We start from the raw sequence: 25172 nt of genomic DNA, 5'->3' as shown, positions 1-25172 counted from the left end.
AACTTGTGCTTGGTTGTAGGCTCGACATTTTAGTTCACCTTGTCGCTATATTGTCATTATTTCCCAATATGATCTCTCTCTTCTTTTTTTATCTCTCGGGTGCGCGAACAGCGCTCCCGATGGGAGTAGCCCCCGAGGCTACAGCCAAGGACTTGTGCTTGGTTGTAGGCTCCCGCAATTTCTATATTGCCATACTCGAAATTTTACTTTTACTTTCCGATATTTGGTTCTTCTCGATAGGGACCGAACGCGAGCCTGAGATCAACACCCCTGAAGAGCAGCACCAGAACAACGAGGGACAAGGCAAGCCCTAACCTGGTTCATATATGGTTTCGAAATGATTTACTTCTGGTTCTTACATATTGCATCCGCTTCAAATATGTTTTATCGGCAGTTGTAGATATCCTATGTGTGCATAATTCCATCTTTGTAGCCCAAAGTTCCTGATCCACCGCTCCCAGCAAAACTAGGTCTGAGCTTGTTCGCATCGCTAGAGCCTTATATATGTTATGCTTAGCCATGCTTAGCTGTTGAAGTCTGATCCATCCGGTTGATGAATCAGAGCTACGAATGAACCTAGTTGACAGGATGACGTGGTAAGATCAGTGATGTTGTTAATAAACATGCTAAAGGCTTGGATGGGCCGCCACATGGGGTTGTGGTGATTTGACTCGTTCTCGCCGATACTAGGACCTGAGGTTCTCGCCTTCGGAACCAAGACTGAGCTTACAACCACACGGGGCCCATGGGAACCCCTTGGCCCTAACTTACCTAGCTTACCCATGAGTCAATTAGTTTGCGAGTTCCATTTGCCATACGCATGGGGGAAAGGTGGAAAAGGTTTTCAAAGTGCATCATACAGGGTGTGGCTAGGGTGAAGGATGCTGGAGGCATTGAACTGGATCCCCTGCACACAATGACCGGGACCGCCTCGGAGAATGGCTACCTACGATGACGGAGCTCCCGCTTAGTTTGACTCATGGAATAGGCGAAGTAAGGGAAAGGTTTTGGTCGACCACCTCTGCCAAAGACACCAAGGAAGTGTGCTAATCTATAGTGGCATTAAGAGTCGGTCGGCGCGTGTGGGTAAAGTTGTACACCCCTGCAGGGTAAATCTTTTCGAAAAGTCGTGTCCACGGTTATGGACGACTTGGTGATGGATTCTGTGATCATAGACAACTTGAACCTAATCGTAAAACTTGATGTCAATGTGTGAATAAGGATCCCTTCTCAGGGTGTCGAGGGGGTGATCCTAGGTGATAGGTTCAGGTAATGATGAAGATTCGGTGGATTCAACATGATGATCTTAGAGCTAGAGTTGATATCGCTCTCTTACTTCTTTTTAAAATGATCTGAATAGACGAGCTTCTGCTCCCTCCTGTTTACAAAGGAAAACTGGCTTTCCGCAAAATAAGCTCCACATAAAGCCTCGCATACCCGCTTTGCTAACAGGTTGTACTAAGTCTTGCTGAGTCCCTGTACTCAGCCTTGCATGCTTTGTTTCAGAGGAAATCCTTCCAACTGATGGTGGCTTCTACCTTGACGTCGACGAGTAGTTCGGAGTTCCTCAGGCGGCAGCCTGCGACTTATGGGCTGGGACGTCGCCTTATGTTATGGCCTCTTAGGCCCTTTGCAGTCTTGTTATCTAGATAACATAATTTGCTTTCCGTTGCTTGTTGAATTGTGGTCAGTGACCTCTGCGTGTAATAAATTTGGATCTTAACTCTGCCAAGAGATGTAATATACTTGCTTTCAGTCGTAGAGTCACTGTTGTGTTACCGATTCTCACCCTGTAGGCCCTAGAGATCTAGGTTAGGCTTATGCCAGATCCGATATCTGGCTTTGTCTAGCCCTGACCTCCGGGGTCGCGACAAACTTGCTGGAACAAGAAGGAGCCAACATCATCAAGCCGTACATGTGTATCACCTCGGATCCGTCGCACAAGTGACGGAGTTGATCGAGTTGAATCGCCATGATTGAACGGATCGTGATAGTCTACATCGACACCAACCGTTAAGCTTCCGCACCCGATTTGCAATGGTACACAAATCAAGTTAGCGTATTGTGACATTCTACCGCATTGTTACATGTATCTGCTAGATTAGATCTTGGTGGTTTATTCGTTGTTGCATAGGAATATTTTTTATTTTCTATGCTACAAATCCCTACATCTATATAATGTGTGATGAGTATTTGGTCAAGTTTTTCTATTATGTTGTTGTATGATGGTTTTATGCGAACGTCGACTGCATATTACTTCACCTATACGGGCTCAAAGGGCTACACTCTAATGTAATGAATAAGTGTTGGAAGAGTCGGAATGATATAAACTATTTTCCAATACTTTGAATTGCATTAGAGGGGTTTATGTCGAGGACCAATGATCTAATTGCTATGGTGGGAAATTTATGTCTTAAATGATTCCTATATTCGCACATGAGAATGGCTCTAGGACCCATCATAAGGGGTGCATTTGCTCATATTTGTGGTTGCACTTAATTTAGGCTCCACCCCTAATGAAATGGAACTTGATAAAATATCTACCATGTTGTGTAGAACTCCTAAAGCTAGTGAATCCATGCCGCCCACAGAAACACTTGTCTCATATAAGCGCACATACAAACTTGAGCTTGTCCTCTTGCTGCATAGAGAATTGGGCTTTCTCTCATTGAGAGCATTTACATATTGCTATTTACTTTTTGCATTTTATTTTATTGCAAACTATACACACAAAACATGAAAACTGCAACATTTTTATCATTGTTTACTTGTCAAATCCGATAACCAATAGCTTCGGCTCCTTATGGGTCTGACAACCTTTCTTATTGAAAAGTACTTCAATTGATCTCCTGTCCTGCACTTGAGAGACATCAAACGTCACACTTCGCAATGTGTTGGACCTACTCGTTTCCCATCCTAAATAGGCGTTGAAAGTATCGTTCGGGATACACGGGTCAGAAACAAAGTAATTGAGCATCAACCTATTGTGTCCATCAATTCTCGCCCTCTACAACCTCTCACAACCAATAACATAACCACCATGTTTAGATCGCTTTTTCTTGTGCAATGCAAAAAAATCATAGCAATGTCTTCATCTTCATCCATGTCAAATACCTCACCAGACAAGAATCATCAAACAAGCTCATCTACACGACAATAATATTTATTTCGATCATCGGAAATGAAATCGCAACAAAAAATCAGAAGAAAGAAACTAGAAAACGAGAGAAAATTACCTTTGGCAAATATTGTCAGACACCTTGCGCCCAAGGTAATGCTCGTTGGCATGTGGCGCTCGGTGGCAATGTTGAGCTCCGGTGGAGGGAAAGAAGGTTGGCAGGAGTGTCTCTGAAAGTTCATCTCTTCACTTCTCGTTTGTGTGTGGGAGGTCACGGCGGCGGCCAAGGTCTCTTCAGTGTGTGAGAGTTCGTAGGCGGATCACGCCGCACCTTCCATCCACTAAATCGAAGCTCATGGGCATTGTGGTTCTGGAGACGACCGTCAAAGGGGTGTCGGACGGAACATGCTCCGCGGCGGATCGAGAATCACCTTAGCGATGGGGCGGGGCTGCTATCCAAAGTTGCTAGAAAGGGCGGGTGAGGCAGGGCTTGGCCAGGGGATGACGTGGGAGCGACGATGGAGCGGTTGGGGGCAATTTGGTCGTCGGCGGAGGATGTGGAAGGGGCAGGGGAGGTCGCGGTGACACGCGTAACTTCTCAGTTTGGCAGTTGACAGTTGCCGTTTGCACACACCGACCGATTTGTTTTGTGAAAACCCCCGTGTTGCAAATATGCAACACAAGAGTCTAAAATTTGAGACTGCCCCCAAAATTTTGCATCACCAAGTAAGTCTAGGACATCTTTTGGAGCACCGTTTTTTGTGTACCGTAAGTTAGTTTTTTAGTCACTTACCTAGCCTGATGGAGATGCTCTAATCTACCTGCAAAATGCATTCCGGCCCGTGACCATTCCCCATCACTGGCGCGCGTTACGCTGGGTCGTCGTCCGCCATGAATAACAGCAACAGGCTGGGGCCTGGGTTGGGCTATGCTAGTCCCAATCGTCGTGCAATCGCGAGCTGCCGGGTGTGCTCAGCCGAGGACCAAAATTTCCACATTCACTCGAAGCTGTCGCGCTCAGGCCAACACCCTCACTTGACTCTCACGCACCACCATCTCGCCGACTTAATCGGCACTACTCCCCCAGTCTCCCCCTCCACTTCCTCGTCCACACACGAACACGATGCCTCCTCTGTTCCTCCTCCCCGTTCTGCTGCTCCTCTTCGCCACGGCCCACGGCTACCCATCCATCTGCAGCAACGCCACCTGCGGCGACCTCACCATCGCCTACCCGTTCTGGCTCAACTCCTCTACATCTTCCAGCTGCGGCTACTCCGGCCTCGGCCTCGCCTGCGAGGGCAACACCACCCTAATTCTCCTCGACCAATCCCACCACCGCTACAGAGTCTCAGGCATCGACTACGACACACACACGGTGTCCCTGGTCGGCGACGCCGAAGCCTTCAACACGACCAGCTGCCCGCTCCTCCACTTCAACCTCACCATCGACACCAGCTCCCCTCTTCATCTCACAAGCTCCGACTCCAACATCACCTTCTTCTACAACTGCACCAAGAACGCCTCCTGGCCCTCTGCCGTGGAATTAAGGGGCTGTCCAGACTATAGCAAGAGCTCGTACGTGTTCACCGGCGATGGCTACACCGGTGAGGCGTACGAGTACGGGTGTGAGGCGACGGTGGTGGCGCCGGTGCTGGATGTTCACAAGGAGAGTATGGGAGATGTGCCTCTGGACAGAAGATATGCTGATATGCTCATGGCTGGGTTCGAACTTAACTACAGCCCGCACTCGGGGCAGTGCGGCATCTGCGAGAGTTCCGGCGGATGGTGCGGCTACCAGCACAACCAGACGAATGGATCGTTGGGATTCACCTGCTTCTGCAATGGCGGCCCGACCACGGACAAGTGCGGTACGTATGGCAATTACTTTTGGTTCCAGGAACACGAACTCTTTATCTGTTGGCAATGTCGATAGTGCGCTGTTTTTGTTTGGGCTTGATGCTCCCACGAGCAACTCCTGGGAGCAAATGCTAGAACGCATCGTCTACAAAACAACATTCGGAAGTAGCAACTTAATAGTTGATCGATGGATTCCAGTCTTTTACTGTCCATAGAAACCTGAAGCAGGAGGACCATCTAAACCATTTAGTGACGCACGGCAATCTAATTAAGTGGTCTCCCTCTTCTTTTATGAGCTTCCTGGGGAGGTCTTTCTCAGTACTGTCCACTTGAACAGCAAGAACTGTTTAGGCCACAAGTTCCAGCGACGGAGAAGCAGTGTTAACGCACGTCTGGACAAATGTGTCTGAAGAGTCAAGATTGGGTTCGCGACTTCACGGTTGCCGGAGATAGGCTCTTCTTCACGGATCGACAACGATAGCTAAGTGCTGGTGACCATCTTGCCTCCTACTCCGTGTCGTGTTGAAGTGTTGAACCGATCGACTGCCAGTTGCTTCTCACGTTATGTAGTTCTCAGAGCAAGTGCAGCTCAGACAGTCGGACTCCGGTGGACTGGTAGTAGCGTGGGATCCTCTCCCGTCTTCAGATCTTTCCTAAGTTTGGAATTTGGAAAGTTCAGGAGTGCACGGCACACAAGAAGATTTTGGTTTGGTTTTAGTTGGTACCGACCCCCACCCCACGAGGATTTCTTCCGTTCATACTCAATATCGCGTGCCCCGCCAGCGATTGATGCCGCGTGCCAGAACACTGGTACTGTACAATTGTACTTAGGTAATGACCGCACATCAACAAACTACAGACATCAGTGTCTCGCTGTCTCATACCTAATGGCCTACTACAGTAGGAGTACGAGTTAGGTTTCAAGCAGCTATCAACGAAGTAATTGACGTTTGCAACTTCCGGCCTCCAAAATCACACAAACCTCTCGCCGAATCTGGATTTTCAGCCTTACGAGGTTGTCTGTCGAATCCATTCCCCGTTCGACTTTTGATCTCGACATGTCTGCACTGTTTCATTTTGCCGAAATTTCAAGGGTATTTTGCAAGCATCTCATGCACATTTCACTAACTATAAAATTCGGTTAAGTCACTGAAGTTCTACAAATTTACCCATATTCTGAAATTGTTATAGCATAGTGTCAGAAACTCCTACGTAGTTGACAAACATGCGTAATTATTTTACAAAAGAGTGAGCCATATGTTTTTTTTTCCCGAAAAGTAAGATATTCCCCAACCAGTGCATCCATTGATGCACACATCTACAATTCTACATGATAGCCTCTTACCTTATGTGGAACAATATATATAGTATGATATATTTATGATAACCGATAGCCCCTAAAATATGTCTCAAAGTGTGAAACTCTTGTGTTTCGATAAGAGGCGTGGACGATTGGGTTGTGTGCCGTCGATCTTATCATCTCTTAGATGCATGCATGAAGTAAACCAAAAGGGTACGCCATGAAGACCTCCCCTTCTATGTCTTGCGGTAACGATTCCTCTAAAATTACGACATTTACCACGACGGTGCCGTCCATGGATCAAATTGTCTCATGGATTGGATTTCACTTTTTCGATAATGGGTATTTTATTATTTAAACAAGCAATTACACCCGCTCTGCATAACCAGGATGCACACATCCGTTTCAGAGTCGCAAAAATCTCAAAGTACAAAAACGACTAAGGAGAATTACATATCAGTCATGAGCAATTGTAGAACGCCTAAGATGATAATGGTGGCCCAATCCGTAGATTATGCTACCGCCCATGTAGGAAAAAAAGTATCTCTCGCCGTATCCTACAACCGTGTATAGACCTCCGTAAAGAGGTCTCGATTCTCCACTCTCTGCAGCGCAGACCACGAACGGAGAATAGCGGTGCATCTCTATGGTTCCCTTGTGTGTGCTCGGGATAGGTGAATTGTGTAAATGTTTCATTGTATTATTCTTCTTTGGTTTTTTCTCTCTCTAGAAGTGGAATAGAATAACTGGTTGAAGGGTAATGATCGAGTTATGAAGACACCGATAGGTTTAGGCCCATAGTTGGCTACTAGCTCTACATCATGCATGTTTTTCTTTATTATCTAAAGGAACAATACATGGATTTAGTAGCTAATCTTGATGGGGTATACCACCACCTAGGTTGTGGAAGAGATCTCATTGTCTTGGCTCCTTGCAAGATCAAGGTATGTGCGTCTTGCACATGTAATGCTTATAGGTCCTCGAGGGACCTTTGGGTTCTCTACATAGGCGTCTTATCTTGAGGGATAAGCCTTGGTATGTCCTCCAAGTTGGGATCAATGATCATAGATTACATCAACTTAAGGGTGAATCTCCCTAGCGGTTGAAACCCCGAATTATAGGGAAACTTGTCATTTCCACCTCGGCTCCTTTCCCGGTACGTTAGGGTATGAGCCATCAAATATTCCTGTGATATCTTATACATTAGTTACACACTACTCGCCATTAAAAGAGGTGGGAAAATGTGAGCCCCACCCTCACATGAGACACTACATAATAGGCATATAAGAGATATATAAGGAATCGAGAAAATAAAGATATTGTATTATTCAAGATTCCAAATTTGTGGTAGAGAGTGTGAGTAACACCAACTTAATTACGACAATATTCTTTATTACCTCTATGTTGGAAGACGTATACCTTGAACACGGAGTTGCATATTTTCATTCCAGACACCAATTAAGTGTGAATCTCAAGAAAAAAAATGTTTGGCCCAAAATCGAGTATCAGATGGAAAAACTCAATTAGTACTTCGTGTTGGAATTGTAGTGCTACCACATCCAATTTGATAGTAAACCAATTATCTTGGTGAAATCACAAAAGCCCAATTGGCCCATTCAGGCATGGAAAGAGCTAGTGACATGGTATACCATATCTGGTCCTAAGCATTGCTATCCCTGGTACAAAGCCCATGAAGGAATAGAAAAAAGCTCATGAGGAAATCCAGAAGAATTCGAAGATATCACGTTAGAAAAGTTAACCCCATATCGGGTGAACCAGAGGTGTACTCTGAGACCTAGCCCGCTATATAAGGGCTGGGAGAAGCCACCGAGGAGGGACATATTCAATCATATGAGACACCTTGTAAACCCTAGTTTCACATCATGCAATCTCGGTGATTTTCCCTCGATAATAATATTCGTCGGCTGCCTAGCTTGGCTGACCGGTTTGTTGATTCGTCAGTGTCCTCCTTCCAAGAAACCCAATTCTATCATCATGAGCATTGAAGAAGTTAACCCTTTGTTATTGGCGCCGTCTGTGGGAAGCTTGGACGCTGGAGGCACGAACTCGATGACCTCTTCTTCAAGCAAAAAACTTGACTAGATCAGGGGATCAGGTGCGCTTTGAATCGACAATTTTTCGTCCGCACCCACCCACCCTTCTCCCAGCTTCTGGCGACTTTTTCCGAGCGGGAGGGATCCGACGATCGGGAGCTACATCAGACCGCAAGGAAGTTTTCGCCGGTTGGAACCGATCCGTTCGGAGTCAACGGCGGAAGCATCGGCATCATCAAGATCTTCATCAGCATCATCCATCATATCCACACGCGGTAAACGCTCAGACGAGATGGCAAGGAGCAACGTTAGATCTGCGACAAGCTTGCGAGATCTCGTCGGGTTACTCGATGAGGTATCTTTCAGATCGGTATCGACAACCAGCAGCAACGCGTTGGATCGGGTGTCTCAGCACCCGAGGACCAAGAGCATCGACAACGCGGGCAGCGACACCGGAGATAGCGTAGATTCCAGAATCAGGAAAGCTTCTTCATATCCAACTTTTTGCACTAATAAAAACTACTTAGCAGTCATCAGATGTGCATGGTGGAATTAAATCGGGACGACGGAGAGTAGGAGGATCTATCCGATGAGAAAGAAGAAGATCAACACGGGAACCCGAAGTTTGATCAAGCTCGTCTCAATCTGGAAAGGCGATGCCGCACTCCAAGCGATCAGCGGCCACCAGCACGCTGACGGAACCAACAATGATGGTGGGGCCAACGTCAGCAACAGAGCCAATTGAGGTGCAACCGAGACTCCAGATGTTGATGCGGCGCGCATGCGTGGGAGACCTCTAGTAGAGCTCTCACGCGAAGCATGGGATAAGGCAAAATCTGCAATCGCACGTGGAGGTTTCTTGGATGAAGATGCAACATGAGAAGAACTTTTAGCATACAGATACTTGCTTTACAAGGAGAAAAGGGAACTAAGGAGGCTACGATTAGAACTCGGTGCAAGAAAGGAAAGAGCCGATGCTTCCAGTCGTTGGCACGGAGATCTGAGCTCGATGGGAAACAGAAACGTGGGAGCAGGAGTCGTAGAAGCAGCAGGAGCCGCAGAAGCAGCAGCGGGAAATCGCAAAGAGTTAAACATTCTTATAAGGGAGGCGCTTTCACATGGTGTAAGAGCATGAGAAGAAGAGGCCTATACGTGGGCTCCTCCTCTGCCTGCTCGCCATATCGTGATGTGTGTGTTGGGTTTCAGGATTGAGCTGAGGAACTACCTGTGCATTGTGTACGAGTTGTCTTTATTTTTACCACACATGTTTGGAAAATTTGAACAATTTTATCTATGTGAAGTTGAAAATGTTGTGAGGGTGAATCTGATTTGTTTGTGTCCTCGTCTTCTTTGTTATCGCTCGTGTTGCCTCTGTTGTCTATAAACAAATCGTGCCTCGCCCTAAAGCGGACGTAGCATATGAGACTGCCTGCCACCAGAACATTGCATCGCCACCTCTGTCTTTCCCATCATATCTTTCAGCGTACACCGAAGGATGGAACAATATGTCTTTGAAGGCTTGCTCTCATAGATCTGTATGGATGAGGGGCGATCGGGTTTTTGGGGAGCGGTATAGCGTGACTACTGGCAACACCACGTGGTCCGATGACTTCTTTCCGTACGTCAACAACCTTCTCGGTGACATGAGTGATGACAACAACACAAATAGTTCCGCCCTTGCTGCACTGTACGTGTTTTCGTCCTCTCCATTGAGATCTTGCTAGATTTTCTTATTTTAGCAATTGGATTATACTGCCAATTTTATCATGTTTAGATGTAGTGTATTCATCCACTTTGCTAGTCTGCATCACTAGTTTAAGTTATGTTATTATGATCATCGTTCACCTATTTTTCACTTGGATTAAGTCATCATATGATAATTTTCTTATATATTTTTTACATTTCATAGTTTCCTTGTATCAAAAAGGAAGTCTCTCCCTCCAACACATATTGTCATCTCTCTGTTTATGCACTTAATACTTAAAATGTTTTGTATCAAGACATTGAGAACATTTTATGGGATATATCATGCTTTTTCGAGATGAGGAGCCCCAACAGGCCCCCAATTTCAATAAAGAAACTCAAATGTCAGCCATACAACATCCAAACATGAACACCTTACCTCATAGTAGAACAACCTCTCCTAACTTCTGAAAATTGAAAACAAAACCAAGCCAGAAACCATAATAAAGTACTTTTACAAAGACCAACGGGAAAAACCAAGTTGTTCCTCGGCAACAACCGTCACCGATACAGTCGATAACCAAACCAAATACAGGATATATGATCAACTCCAGATAGACTTTTCCAGGAGAAGAAACTTTGAGCTTCAGCAGGTTATTAGGCAATGATGAACATTGCGCATCTATCCTCCTTCTTACGGAATTGTAGACATGTTCTTGCCAAAAAATCTCATGCGCAAGTTGTGCCCAGAGCTGCCATGTTTCTGGCATGGTGGGTACGGGGGACGGAAACGTGGGACGGGAATCGGAGGATGGAAAAAATAGAAAACAGTAGGGGTACACATCTCTAGATCAAATCTTATATGTCGAGGACGCGAACCGAATTATTTCGGTGGTAATGTGGTATGGGAAATTCTAATTCCCATTAGATCTTTCTATCAGATTTTTCCTAGCAGCTTGTAGCTTTTCCTTCGACTTCTCTATGGTTGTGCTCCAAAAAATCCATGCAATAGGAGTACTTATATAGGATGGAAGAAGAAATCGAAGGAATCCTGAGATTCCTGCTGCCTCTATTGATGAAGAATTAAAAACGGGGAAGAGAAATGAGGAGTGGAATGGCAGAGGAAAACATACACTGGAATAACAATTTGAAATCTACAAAAAATGACAAATGTGTGGATCTGAGAATAGTGAATAGTGCACATTTTAAAAAACTATAAAACCTGTCAGATTTTGTTATTTTTGTGTAGTCTACAATATATATAAAAAAATTGAGATTTTTCATGTTTATAGATTTCATCATTGTCTACATCCATATTTTTTTCAGATATTTTTAAAACTAAAAACTATAATTTCCAAAATTTTGAAACTGAAAGGCTACATGTAACTCGGCTTCGGTTTGGGTTTTCGCATACTATAATAAGTGAACTAGTACTCCCTTCGTCCCAGTTCGCAAGGCAAAGTTTCAAAAAATATTTGTCCTAAAATGCCTTACCTCCTAGGCACATTTGCATTTAATGTGGGAGTAAAACTGATTCATTATTGCATGCCAAAGACTCCTCCTTTCGTATCCCACCGTGTAAAAAGAGACTCATTAGTACTTTGCATGCACCATGTGTAGTTAAAGGGTAGAAAATAAAGTTCTTTTTAATTTCCCAATTAATTGCAGCGCCGATGTTAATGTTTTTACGTGGAAATTTAGACAATAAAAATTCACCTTAGACCAAGATACTTAAAAACTTTGCCTTACGAACCGGGACGGAGGGAGTAAGTACCGATCGGCATCCTAGAATGCAATTAATGCGACTTATGCACGCGTTTTCAGTTCATGAGCTACGTATCGGCGTGGAAGTCAAGTCAAACAACTAAACTAAAACCTTGGCGTCACGTACCAGGCAGCAGCCCACGCTAGATTCATTTTGCCTCGCACAAGCTGCCAAGACGCAGAGACCAACTTGCTGAGGTCTTCCGATCAGCTCACCCAGAGTAGGCGTGTCCCCCACCTCCGTCACACCAACCAACAGCAATTTCCACCAGACCCAGTCGCGCCCGCCACTTAAATACGGCGGCGCTCGGCGAAACCAGCGGCGCCGTGTAGGACTAGAGAAGAAAAGCAGCCAAATTCGTCTTCCTCCTCTCGCCAGTCGCCATGGCTCACCCACTCCGCTTGCTCGTCTTCGTCTTCCTCGTCGTCCATGTTTCCCATGTCTCCCCCCTTCCGCTCAGTACCTACGACGATTCCATGTGCTCGGAATCATTCAGTTGTGGCGGCGTTGAAATCAGATATCCATTCTATCTGTCAAACGCGACACGAGCAGCACCCGATTACGCATCCAACTACTCGTGCGGCTACAACGACCTGAAGATCTTCTGCGAAGGCGAGGGGAAAGCTATAGCCCCGCTCCTTCATCTCCATGGAGATACCTACACCATCCTGAACATCTCCTACGACGATCGCCACATGGTCCTCGCGGACACCGACGTGCTCCGCGGGAACTTATGCCCCAGAGTTAGCCACAACGTGTCACTCGGCCAAGCGTGGCTGAGCTACACCGACTCCTTGGACAACCTGACGTTCTTCTTCGACTGCTACAACCCAGGCGATCAGTCGCCTCCTGATTTACCTGATTACCAGATAAACTGCAAAGGGTTCAGTGGAGACGGTGTTTCCTTCGTGTTCACCTCTGAGAAAGTCGACGTTTCTCAAGAGTACGACCTGGCTGGCCACTGCAATCATACTTTCGAGGTGCCGGTACATAAAGATCCTCTACTGGGAAGTGGTCTGCTCAAGTTGCCGACGGCGTACGGTGCCGTGCTTCAGAGGGGGTTCGAGCTGGAATGGAACCCGGGCACAGAGCAAGTATGCAACCTGTGCGAGCAGTCAGCTGGCGGACGGTGCGCCTACAGCGAGAGCAAGCAATTCCTCGGTTGCTTGTGCCCCGGTGGGAAGGTGGGCGTTCAGGATTGCAACGGCGCCACACCTGCTTCCGCATACCCCACACCAAGTAAGTTCTTCAATCTTGACAACTGATCCATCAATTTTATTCCCCTCTGAAACAACTGCCCGACAGTATCTCTCGCTTTGCCGATAGCCATTTCGCCGGACGATAAACCCAATTTGTGCGAACCTCGGTACTTAGTAATTTGACATGCCGGTCTGGCTCTCTCTCGTCTAGTTCCATGGTGACTTGCAGCTCTGTCGTAGCTTCACAACCCCTCTCCCCGTGTGCGCGCGCGTTTCTTGCCCGTCGCAAACGTGTAGTCTGAAAAACCAGCGGAGCCTGCCTGAAAACCGAATAGCGCGTAGCGGAGATATTCGTTCCTGATTTCGTCAGTCGACAAGGATGGTTCCTGACCAGTTCCACGCCCCCTTGCTCCTGTTCTCGCGAGTGAGGTTCGTCGTCATCAGGCCGCCCGCCGCATGCGATCGAGTAGCTTTTCTGCAGCGTTTCCATGTGAAACAGCCAACGGTTGCTCTGATTGGTACGTTTGTTTATGTATTCTAACCTTAGCTAGTACTCAGAAGAAAAAGTATGTTCCCAGAAGAGAGTTGACCGATTCCTTAATCTGGCCCATTTTGTATCCCACTAAGGTAATCTTAAGCCTGGTAAGAAAAAGGAGGTTATCTTCAGCGGTCGATCCATTCTTGATACAAAATTTGTCAATTTTAATCGGTTTGGGTCAGCCTGTGGATAGAATTTTTTTAATCAGTTTTAATGCATTCTTGATATAAAAAGAGGTTATCTTTTCTCAATCAATTTTTTAATCAGTTTTAATACATTTTTAATACAAAGTTATCTTCAGTCGCCGTAGACTCCACCACGCCAACCTGCACCGACGTCGCCATTGACCTAGCCATGGACCGTATCGTCAACCTGTCCACATACGGCTCTAGCGCCAGTTCCTCTAGCTCCTCTTGCACTTAGGCGTCCAACTCCAGCGGCCACAGCTCTGGTGCCACCTATGGTCGATGGTCGTAGCCATGACCCGAGTCTAAGTTCGTCGACCTGGTTGCCGCCGCCGAGGAGGAGTAGGCGCCGCGCCTGCCGGAAACCCTAGTTATTTTTAATGTCTTTTTTATTTTCCGTTGCCCTATGTACATTAAGTTTTTAATATGTAGAGTGTTATTTTTAAAATAGGTCTGACCATTGGGTTCATCTCCGACCCAAATGGACCAGCAAGAAGACAAGAAAATTTTGTATATAAGGGGAATTTTTATTTATTGCGACGTTGTAGGTGGACTCTGGTAGCTGACCTGCCAGGCCTTGCCACTCGGACGGGGCCTCCAACTCCAACGCGGTGATGCCCAACTTGAGGGATACGTTGTCATCCAACTTGGCTCGCTGGTAGGGGAGCTCGTCCTCCTTGTTTATGGCCTCCAGCTGCTCACGTTGCCACGCGAGGAGCCCGAGGTAGTACAGGGTGTCATCCCGCGGCTCCTCGCCTCCCTCTTCCTATTCCTCCTTCCAGGGCGCGGGAGCCTCACCGTAGTCCGACTCGTCGTCTCCTAGGAAGGAGGCGCGGCATCCCGGGTCCCATTTCCACCGCCCGAAGGTGTCCCATGCCAACGAGTTGAGGGCGTAGGTTAGTTCTTCCCGCAGATCAGATCAGGTGGCAGGAGCGCTCCACGCTCTCACCCCGCCAGTTGCACCAACGGTACCGGTACCCTCCACGCGTTGAGGTGCCACCTTCGTTCCACCATGTCGGTGTCCTGGTCTTTTATAGCGACCACGCCACATTCACTGGGACATACTGTGGATTGCGATGAGGGGGAGGTGGACGGAGGCTGCCATATCGCGAGGACCCAGCCTCGTGATCATGATTGATTTTCTTCCAGGGTAAGACTTACCCATGGCAACACGATTGTTGTCGTTGTTGGTGGTCTGTGTGGGGAAGGCTCGGTGGAAGTGGCAATGGCCTTGGCTAGGCATGTCTGCTTGCCTAAAAAGGATGAGTACGTGGACTCCATCATGCCGGCGTTGGAGTCCACGCATGCATGCATAGAAGACGAACCGACCAACATTGAAGGCCCCCGTAGAAGGCGAAGTAGCCTATGCGGAAGGCCACATTGCCGCCTCCGGTGCCGGCTCGTAGAAGACGAAGCGGTTGTTCGACCGCTGCCAAGCAGGCCCTGGGCGGACGCAGGAGGACACGAGAGTTGTCCACGCAGACCCCAAGTTAGGCCTAAAATATATCGATCAGTGCGTCAGTTGCGTCGGGCTGCTAGGTTAGCTTATTTTTCGTGTCCGCCTACCCACGCGGACTAAAACAGACCACCTTGGTCCTTTTAAGATTGTGTGGCTAATTCTCCCTCAGATGAGTATTAGCTTCATTTTCGTCGGTCTAGTAATTCTAGATGAATTTTTTTATTGTGCGCATATGTTTCGAACAGAAAACTTGATTTGCAATTAAAAAATCATAGTTGCAAGTTGATGCATGCCCGCCGACCTGAGTTCGAGTCTCCGCACTCGAAACCCATGTTCTACTCAGTAATTCTTCTATAAAAACTGCCAAGGGCCTCTTCCCCTTGTTAGGCGTCATTGTTTTGAAAAGGAGAAAGTCCAGTTTTGGTCCTTTAATTCTAGTGAATATTCACTTTTGATCCTAAAACTTTTGTTTGGTTCAAAATGAACCTTAAACTCTCGGAGTCATTCACTTTTAGTCCTTATCCCGGCTGAGCCAGACAAATATGTGTCACGTGTGGCAAAAAAAACTCAAGTCAATGGTGCAGGAGTAGAGGTGCATGACGATGATGATATGCAAAGCAAGTTAGTCTTCGTGGCACGGCGCTTTAAGTGAATTGAAGAGAGATAAAATCGAGCGAGTGACTAGTTCATGGATACAAGGGTTTCAATTTTTTGGGTTCGACATCTCAGCTAGCTTGGATCTAGTCTGGCTCGAAACCAATTCGGTTGGTTGACTGTTTCTTCCTTGCATCTTAGCGATTTTCTCAACTCAACCGAAAAGGATGAAAAGTGAACTATTCCGAGAGTTTAAGATCCGTTCTGAACTAAAAATAACTTTTAGGACGAAAAGTGAACTCTCCCACAAGTTCAAGGACAAGAAGTGGACTTTCTTCTTTTGAAAATTATCAGCTGCACACTAGTGGCGAGTAATCTGTGTGTAATAGACTTGATTGAGCGCTAAGTTAACAATTCTGAAATAATAAATCTTATCAATTCCCAAATGAAAGAAAACTTTTCGTGGAAAAAAAAACTGGAACTAGAACTCTAGAAGCCTTTTTCTTCCACACGCATGGTCCAATAAAAAACCACGCACGTCTCGAAGGAACAGCGACGGTACTAGCCGCCGACTTGCGTGGCACGCCGGCGTATGCGCGACACCCGGCTGGTCAAAGTTTTAGCGAAGTGTGAACCGAGGCATAGCCCGGTGGTTGGGATGGGCTGATGCATCCCCGCCCGCCCAGGTTCGAGTCTCCGCACTCGCAATTTGGTGTCGTACACACAATCACTTCTAGTAAAATCACAGCGCTTTGGGTTTCTTCCCCTTAAAGCCAAACATTTTTTTTTTTTTAAAGTTTTAGCGAAGAGTCTTGGCATGCCCCTCTCATCGGCCCGCGGATACTCACACACAAGGCCTTGGCGACATATAAGCGGAGGCGAGCTGCGGCAAGCAACAGAGAAACTTCTCCTGAATTCATTAGCTAGCCATGCCTCTCCTGATATGCCAGCGGCTGCTGCTGCTTCTCCTTCTCTCGGTTGCCATCTTTCATGGCGTTGCATCCGGTGATACTTATGACTCCTCTATGTGCCTGTCTGAACCTCAGATGTGCGGAGGCATCAACTTCACCTACCCGTTCTATCTCTCTAGCGAGAGGCAAGAGCTCAACGGCTACCAGAATTCCAGCTGCGGCTACCCTGGCCTCGGGATCATCTGCGACGACGGCAAGCCCATCCTGCAACTCAACGGCACAACAACGAACTACACAGTTAAGAGCATCAACGGCGCGAGCGCAAACGTTTCTCTAGCTGATCCGGAGTTCGTCGACGGTAGCTGCCCAAGAGTCGATCACAACGTGACCTTTGCACCGGGCGCATGGCTGGACTTCACTGCGGTCGATTACATCGTCTTCTTCCTCGGCTGCACCTTCGGGCCAGGCCTCCAACAACCTACCATCGGCCCGATCACATGCCAAGATTTCGTCAAAGGTGTTCCTGGACTGTCGTTCGTGATTCCCGAGGAAAGCGTGCCTGAAGAAGGGAACTTGTCGCAGGCGTGCAGCCTGGTCATACGAGTTCCTGTGCTCAAATATGACGAGGCCGTCACAAACGATACTGCATGGACAAACACTGGATACAGCGAGGTTCTTCGTCAGGGCTTCCAGGTGTCATGGGACAAGAGACCCTTCCCGTGTGCGCAGTGCGAGCAATCCAATGGACGGTGTGCCTACAGCCAAACAGGAGAATTCCTCGGTTGCTTGTGCACCAACGGCCAAATCGACGATAAGAACTGCACTGCCACCACGTACAATTCAACTGGTAAGCACTTCTCAAAGCACCCATTTTTCTAAATAGCAAGTGAGTCGAATTTGTTGTGAGATATTTGAGCAGATGTTGAAGAACTAAACCCATACAAAAGTCTCCATCTAGATAGACTTAAACCGAACCGTTTTGAGTCCTTGTTCTGCTTTAGTTTCTGAAATTGCTGGGCAGTTTGCATCTTCCACCCTCCGTTACCTTTCCATGCCTCGGACTCGGAGTGCCTGCCGCTAGTTATGGCCTTGAATCTCCCACCAACAGAGGTGCTAGTGCGAAGCCTGAACGTTTCCGATGACTGTAAACGAAAGCCTGTCAGGTCTCGCACAATTCAGAATATTCAGTTCGCCTTGTTTCTTTAGGCGCGTGCAACACCTGTAACTTGAATATATTAGTTCATGTTTTATTCGTTTATTAATTGAAACTAGGGCTACACAGTCCAGACTTTCTAGGTAGGTCCGATCTCGCCCCGATTTGGACGCGATTGTTTTCCTTCAAGCAAACGTTTTTATTAGCTAGATATGATTGTGCGGATATTTTCCGCAGCTGTCGTCAGAAAGAGTGGGACGTCATCTTTGACCACTCTACATAGATGTGAGTCCCTCTTCTTTCGTGACAACATGTGGATTTGGCTCTGTTTAGAGGTGTGGACGTGTGGTGATTTATTCAAAAGCATATAGTACTTTGCATTTTCAGTAAGCGTATTTTTCTCGAAGGTTTATGAGTCTTTCTGCCACTCCACCTTTATTTCAACCCTGTCTTACATCACCTTCCATTTCCTATTGCAATCCCCCAAGGAAGCACCTAGCTAGGATTAGGGTTTGGCCTGCACTCGATGCCAACACCCCGATAATGGTGGTGGATGAAATCCAGTTTGGGCTCGGTTGGCACCACCACACATCGTGAATCCGGCAACCATGTGTTCCCTAAATCAATCTAAGTAGGGTTTGATCTCATGGATTATATTCTCTTGAGTACAAAAAATACGCCGACGAACACACAAAAGCACCACGAGCGCAATCCCTAGTCACGCGCGCATCGCAATCGGTGGATGCTAGGTATCTTGCCATGCACGAGTTGTCTGAGTGACACGTGATCACTAGGATTTGATCTTTGGTGGGTAAATTCGTGGCCCAACAACTCGGCTATGGTTTTTTAATTTTTGAATTAAATCCCTTGTTACAGATCTGAAGTACTCTCGAATTAATTTGAAAATTTAGGAAAAAGACTGACCGCTTTATGAATTGGAAGGTTCATAGAAACTACAGTACCCGAGACCGAGAGTTGTCTGTTTTAGCTGGGACTTCTTTTGAATCATTTGAAACTTTTTGAAATCATTTGAGCAACGGGGGTTGATCCCCGTGTTGGTTCATTATATTTCTTTTTTGTGTGTGAGAAGGGAAATAAAAGATTGGGCCGGGACCAGTTGGGCCGTCACCTTTAGACATTTTTTTATTTGATTGAAAAAGGTTGTATAGAATCATTGCAATCTTCTAGAGAAAATAAAATGTCCAAATTATATCATACATATAGACCCACGAGTTTTTTTTCTTTGACACCAACCGAGAAGAAACCACTCTCGAGAGTCGAGTCGCGATGGGCCCACCCACCCGAGGACATGGGAGACGACTAGAGAGGCGCAACGTACAGGTCGGGCGACCTTCATAGCTGCGGCAAGGTGGCACGTCGCAACTGCCACAAGGCGTCCTATCAACAGCGATGGATGCACCGTACGTCCTGCACTGCCCACCCAACCGGCTAACCCCTCGCCGAAACCCCGCCGAGGTACGCTCGACGGACGGCCTATAAACGGGAGGCAGGCACCATCCGCACCAACTGCGCACAATCCGGCCTCGAGCCCGCCAGCCAGCCAGACAAGAAACCAGCCATGTCTCCCCTCTCCCGCCACCGCCACGGTCACATCCTCCTCGGCCTGCTCGTCGTCCTCCTCGCCGCGGGCTCCGATGGCGATCCGGCCACTGACACCTTCAGCTGCCAGCCGGAGCCTTCCACCTGCGGCCACCTGAGCGTCCGGTACCCGTTCCATCTTTCCGACGGAGCAGAGGAGTACGGCGAGCGGCGCTCCTACTGCGGCTACCCCGGCCTGGCCATCCACTGCGACGATGATGCCAAGTCTATCCTCCATCTCGGCGACGACGAGTACACAGTCTCGGACATCGACTACGACAGCCTCACCGTGTCCCTCGCCGACGCCGATGTTAGCAACGGCAGCTGCCCCACGGTCGGCCACAACGTCACCGTCCCGAGCCCCTTCCACCTGCCGACCTCCGCCCTCGCCTACCTCCTCTTCTTCGCCGGCTGCGAGTTCGCGCCCCCGGACGCCGCCGAGCTCGTGCCCAAGCCACCGCGCAAGCCGCCGGGCATCAAGCCGATAACCTGCGGGAGCACAGCCGATTCCTTCGTGCTGCCGGAGCCCGAGGTCCGTCCCAAAGACTGGTGGCGCGCGTGCCAGTCGGTGTACAGCGCGCCCGTGCTCAGAGACGCGCTGCGGGCGGACGCGCAGAGCGCGGCGTGGAGGCGCGGCGGGTACGCGGAGGCGCTCCGTGCCGGGTTCCAGGTCGGCTGGGACCGGGTCGGCAGCTCCGGCCCGTGCGGCCGGTGCGAGCAGGCCGGCGGCAGGTGCGGCTACAACGGCACCGGCGGGTTCCTGGGCTGCGTCTGCGCCGATGGCACCCTGGCGGCGGGCCGCGACGGCTGCAGCGAGATTTCTGAATCAGCCGCGACACTGTCCGGTAAGCCGTTCTCATCGAACTGTCGCCGTACTTTGGGTCGCTTCGCGTGGCGATCACTTTGCACGCCAACTCAAGCCATCGGCTCAGCGCCATAGCTTCATCCACGGTCATAATCTGACGCTGACAGATGCCTACGCCGGGCCAACTCCAGAATTATCAGCGTATTTGTTTTTTTTTAAGGGAGAAATATCGGCGTGTGAAACGATTCGACTCCCCGTACCTTCCTTCCTTCCCATCTGACAAAGATTGTGGAGCAACCCCATCTGACAAAGATGCCTCCGATTTTCCTCCTAATGGCCCCATCGCCATTGAGTTGAGAATTGAAAGGGGTTTAGTGTTTCTGGAACCCAGCAGACCAGGGCCTTGGCCACATCGATGATCGATCGATCACGTCGGCTTCAGTACGACCACGCTGAGAGGAAAATTAAGCAACACAGCAGTTGCACTGCACAGCGACGCAGCTCTTCAATTCCATGGACTGGTTCGGAATTCAGAAACCATTAATTAGGACGGGTCGATCGACTAGTCTCTGATCCATCAGCTACTGCAGCTTCCTGGGAAGAGCTAACCAAGAATTAGTAGTACTAGTTAGTAGGTGTCAGCACTCAGCAGCAAAAGCTGATGTGCACTAGGCCTTGCCCTGTTTATTTCATGGGTCGACATCTTTTCACATCGCATTAGCTTCATAGGCCAGACGCAGCAACTTGAGATCTGGTTTCACCTCCGAAATATATATGTGCAATCTTCTATTGTATGACTGCAAAAGCACTGATTTGAACCAATTAACCTCTGATTTGAACCACTTGGGGGTGTACGTTATTCAGCTTTTTACCTTTTAGCCTAACCTAGACAAGTTCAGATAGTGTGAGTTGGTGGCTCAAATTCTGCTCCCTCTTTTCTAGGGATAAACTGATCTCCAATTGAAAACATTGCAGCCATTGTTAAACACAGATTCTAAGCCTTTCCAGACCACTAGTCTTTGATTTTGAATGTTTTCTCAAAATCTCTGACTTCATGGTAAGATACAGTTTCCATTATTTTAACTATCTTGAGCGTATGTGTTTTTGCCTGCCTTTATGACTTCTTCAGCTTCTTTCCTGATGCTGATGCCCTACCTATAGGTGTCCGTCATGTTTCTCTATAAAAGCATCTGTCGTGTCATGTCTATATGTTAACTGAGACTTTAAGGACTAAACCCATCACAGAAAATGTAAAACGTGTACGCTTTGCTACAACTTTACACAAGTCCTAACTATTTTCCTCTAGGCTCTACATGTCATCATGCACCATTTCTTCACACACAATATTAATTCATAAGCAAAACTAAGAAAAATATCAGTCCAAAGATTCCGAGTCTGCTCTGCCGTTGGTACAAGATTTGAATTTTTAAAAGTTCAGATCATTGCTCGTCGATAGAGAAAAACTTTAAATCCATCAGAATATGTGACAACTTATTTGGAACAAATAGCACCTTGGCCAAGCTCCCCATGTTGCTTCTTTGTATCACAGATAGGCAGCAGATGCAAAATCTTCTCTTGGACTGCCTAGGTTCACATAAATATTCTGAATTAATGATAGAAAATAACCAATTAGGTTTATCAGGAGCAAAGTTGTTGTGCACTAAGCCTCCCCTGCTTATTTGATAGGTCAACATCTTTTCACACTTTCAGCAAGAGAGGTACAATCATTCTCGCTGGTGTTCACACCGCATTAGCCTCATACGCCAGATGCAGCTACTTGAGATCTGGTTCACCTCCCAATATATGAAATATCCTATCGTATTGACTACAAAAAAGAACTGCTTTGGACCATCAACGTCTATACTGAACCACTTTGGGGTGTGGTGTAATGATGTTATTCAGATTTTTACCTTTTAACCTAACCTAGACAAGTTCAGATAGTGTGAGTTGGTGGCTCAAATTCTGCTCCCTCGTTTTTAGGGAATATAAATTGATCTGTAATTGCTGAAACATTGCAGTTCATTGTTAAGCATAGATTCTAAGACTTTTTAGACCACTGGTCTTTGATTTTGAATGTTTTTCCAAAAGCTCTGATGTCAGGGTAATGTTTTTTCTTTCCATTATTTTAACTTTTTTCTTAGCATATGTGTTCAGTGTTCTTTCCTGCCTTTATGACTTCTTCAGCTTTCTTTCCTGATGCCGATGCACTACTTATATATAGGTGTTCGTCATGTTTCTCTACAAAAGTATATCTGTCATGTCATGTCTATATGTTTTTTTGCGGGTAATCATGTCTACATGTTAACTTCAACTTTAAGGGCTAAACCCATCGCAAAAATATAAACATGTACACTTTGCTACAACTTTATATAAGTTCTACTATTTTCCTTTTACATGTCATCATGCCCCCTTTCTTCACACAAAATGATGATTCATCAACAAAACCTAGGAAAAGGACCAATGCAAAGATTCCACGTCTGCTCCACTGTTGGTACAAGATTTGGACATTTAAACTTCAGGTCATTGTTCATCGAAAAGATATATCCAACCGAGTATGTGACAGCTTTATTAGGAACAAACATCACCTTGGCAAAGTTCCCCATGTTGCTTCTTTGTATCACACATAGAGGCAGCAGATGCAAAATCTTCTCTTAGACTACTTAGGTTCCAATAAACGATCCGAATTAATTGCAAAAAATAACAAACTAGATGTTTGAGTATCCTAGTAAATCTTCACAAACTTTGTTCCTGACTTGTTTGTGTGCTTGTTAATTGATATGCAGGATCAAAGGGCAAGGGGAAAGCAGCTATAGGAGGTAATGTGTCACTTATATACCAACCAATACTCATGCAGTTAATTTCTTGCTTTGCTAATGTTCGGTTGCCGAACAAGATGCATGGGTTTAGAGCTTTTCTATCAGCTGTGGTTGACCAGCGATGCAGTATCTTATGTGAAATATGAACTCGGTGCACTCCCTGCTTGTACTTCGATTTTAATTGCGTTCTTGATCAAGCTACTACTCCAATGTACTGATAAAATTTCTATTTTCACCACTTCACTTTCTCCACCTCTTCAATGGTACACTAGACCGAACATTTATACTAGTCAAAGAATTTTTGGGAGATTAAACATTAAAAAAACGCACACAGATAATGGTGATTGCCATGTCAGTTTGCAACCTGCAGTTAACCTACCTGTGCATTTCTCTAGGTTGTGCAGCTATGCAGGCCGTTAACATGTTTGATCTTCGTCTGCTATTTCAGGTGTGGTGGCAGGTGCCGCTGGCCTCTTCCTTGTCGCTGCCGGAATAGTCTTCTTCCTCATTCGCAGGAGGAAACAGAGGAAGGTGGTGAACTCGTCGTCAAAGCTCCTCAAGTACAGCGGCTCTGGCGGGACCCCGACGCGTTCCAGGGACGGCTTCGACCTGGAGTCTGGCAGCGTCCAGGGCATGGGCAGCCGGTTCAGCTACGAGGAGCTCGAGGAGGCCACCGACTCCTTCAACGAAAACAGGGAGCTCGGTGACGGCGGCTTCGGCACCGTATACAAAGGTATACATGACACGCTCTGAAAGCCAGTGTCTGCAACAATCTAAGCTGCGCTAATGGCAAACTCATGGGGTTACTCTCGATGGATCCAGGATATCTGGAGGACGGGCGAGTGGTGGCGGTGAAGAAGCTGTACAACAACAGCTACCGGCGGGTGGAGCAGTTCGTGAACGAGGCGGCCATCCTGGCGCGGCTGCGGCACCCGAACCTCGTCATGTTCTACGGCTGCACCTCCAAGGAGAGCCGCGACCTCCTCCTCGTCTACGAGTTCGTCCAGAACGGCACCGTCGCCGACCACCTGCACGGCCACCGCGCACAGGAGCGCGCCCTCCCGTGGCCGCTCCGCCTCAACATCGCCATCGAGTCCGCCGCCGCGCTCACCTACCTCCACGCCATCGAGCCGCCCATCATCCACCGCGACGTCAAGACCAACAACATCCTCCTCGACGGAGACTTCCATGTCAAGGTCGCCGACTTCGGCCTCTCCCGCCTCTTCCCGCTCGACGTCACGCACGTTTCCACGGCTCCCCAAGGCACCCCAGGGTATGCTATTCATCCTGTGGATTAAGCAAGTATATATACAGGACAAGAGACAAGGTAGAAAGCTTCTCACGGTTTTGGCATGTAACATCAATTCCTTGTGTGTTTTTGTGCATGCCAGGTATGTGGATCCAGAGTACCACCAGTGCTACCAGCTCACCGACAAGAGCGACGTCTACAGCTTCGGGGTCGTCCTGGTGGAGCTCATCTCGTCCAAGCCCGCCGTCGACATCACCAGGCAGCGCAACGAGATCAACCTGGCCGGCATGGCCATCAACCGTATCCAGAAGTGCCAGCTCGAGGAGCTGGTGGACCTCCAGCTCGGCTACGAGTCCGACCCGGCGACGAAGAAGATGATGACCATGGTGGCCGAGCTGGCCTTCCGCTGCCTGCAGCAGAACGGCGAGATGCGCCCGCCGATCAAGGAGGTGCACGACGTGCTCAGGGCCATAAAGGACGGGAGCGTGGCGGAGAACGGCGGAGTAGGCAAAGACAAGGACCTTGAACCACCATTCTCGCCTAACACCGTGCACGCTCCATGGGACAGCAGGAGCACCACTCCTAACACTAGCCAATAGATTTAGATCAGGTGTTCGCAGCTGAGTTCTATTCATGTTCATGTAGTATCTTACTACCGAGAGTTTATTGCCGTGTTTGCACGACCCAACATTTTTTTCCCTCCTGGTGATGTAAATATGTGTTTGTTGGCTACCAGAGCAGAGGCATTGTATTGCACATATATAAGAGTGTTGTGGTGAGCTTGCTATGTTAGTTAGATGCTATGATTACATGTCTAATACTGCATTTGCCTATTTTGCATTTCTAGCAGTTAAGATTCCAATTATATAAGACACAAAAGTGTAGAA

General features: G+C 47.5%; 1 protein-coding gene across 4 annotated transcripts; it reads left to right on the top strand.

Annotated features, from left to right (window-relative positions):
- Positions 1–4188: 4188 nt before the first annotated feature.
- On the top strand, positions 4189–25064 carry LOC127343411 (LEAF RUST 10 DISEASE-RESISTANCE LOCUS RECEPTOR-LIKE PROTEIN KINASE-like 1.2). 4 transcript variants are annotated; one of them, XM_051369543.2, is made up of 5 exons: positions 4189–4986; positions 23004–23036; positions 23485–23769; positions 23859–24309; positions 24428–25064. In XM_051369543.2, exons 1-5 carry the CDS (start codon positions 4242–4244, stop codon positions 24882–24884), a joined length of 1971 nt encoding a protein of 656 aa, XP_051225503.1. In that variant the 5' UTR covers positions 4189–4241; the 3' UTR covers positions 24885–25064. The 4 variants fall into 4 exon arrangements, with proteins under 4 accessions (XP_051225503.1, XP_051225502.1, XP_071684447.1 ...); XM_051369542.2 differs by lacking the exon at positions 4189–4986 and adding an exon at positions 12084–13016; XM_071828346.1 differs by lacking the exon at positions 4189–4986 and adding an exon at positions 16681–17510.
- The last annotated feature ends 108 nt before the right edge of the window (positions 25065–25172 follow it).

The sequence above is a fragment of the Lolium perenne genome, chromosome 3, assembly GCF_019359855.2.
Source record: "Lolium perenne isolate Kyuss_39 chromosome 3, Kyuss_2.0, whole genome shotgun sequence".
NCBI lineage: Eukaryota > Viridiplantae > Streptophyta > Magnoliopsida > Poales > Poaceae > Lolium > Lolium perenne.
The sequence above is the reverse complement of the archived record's forward strand: the minus strand, read 5'-3'. Positions and strand labels throughout refer to the sequence as shown.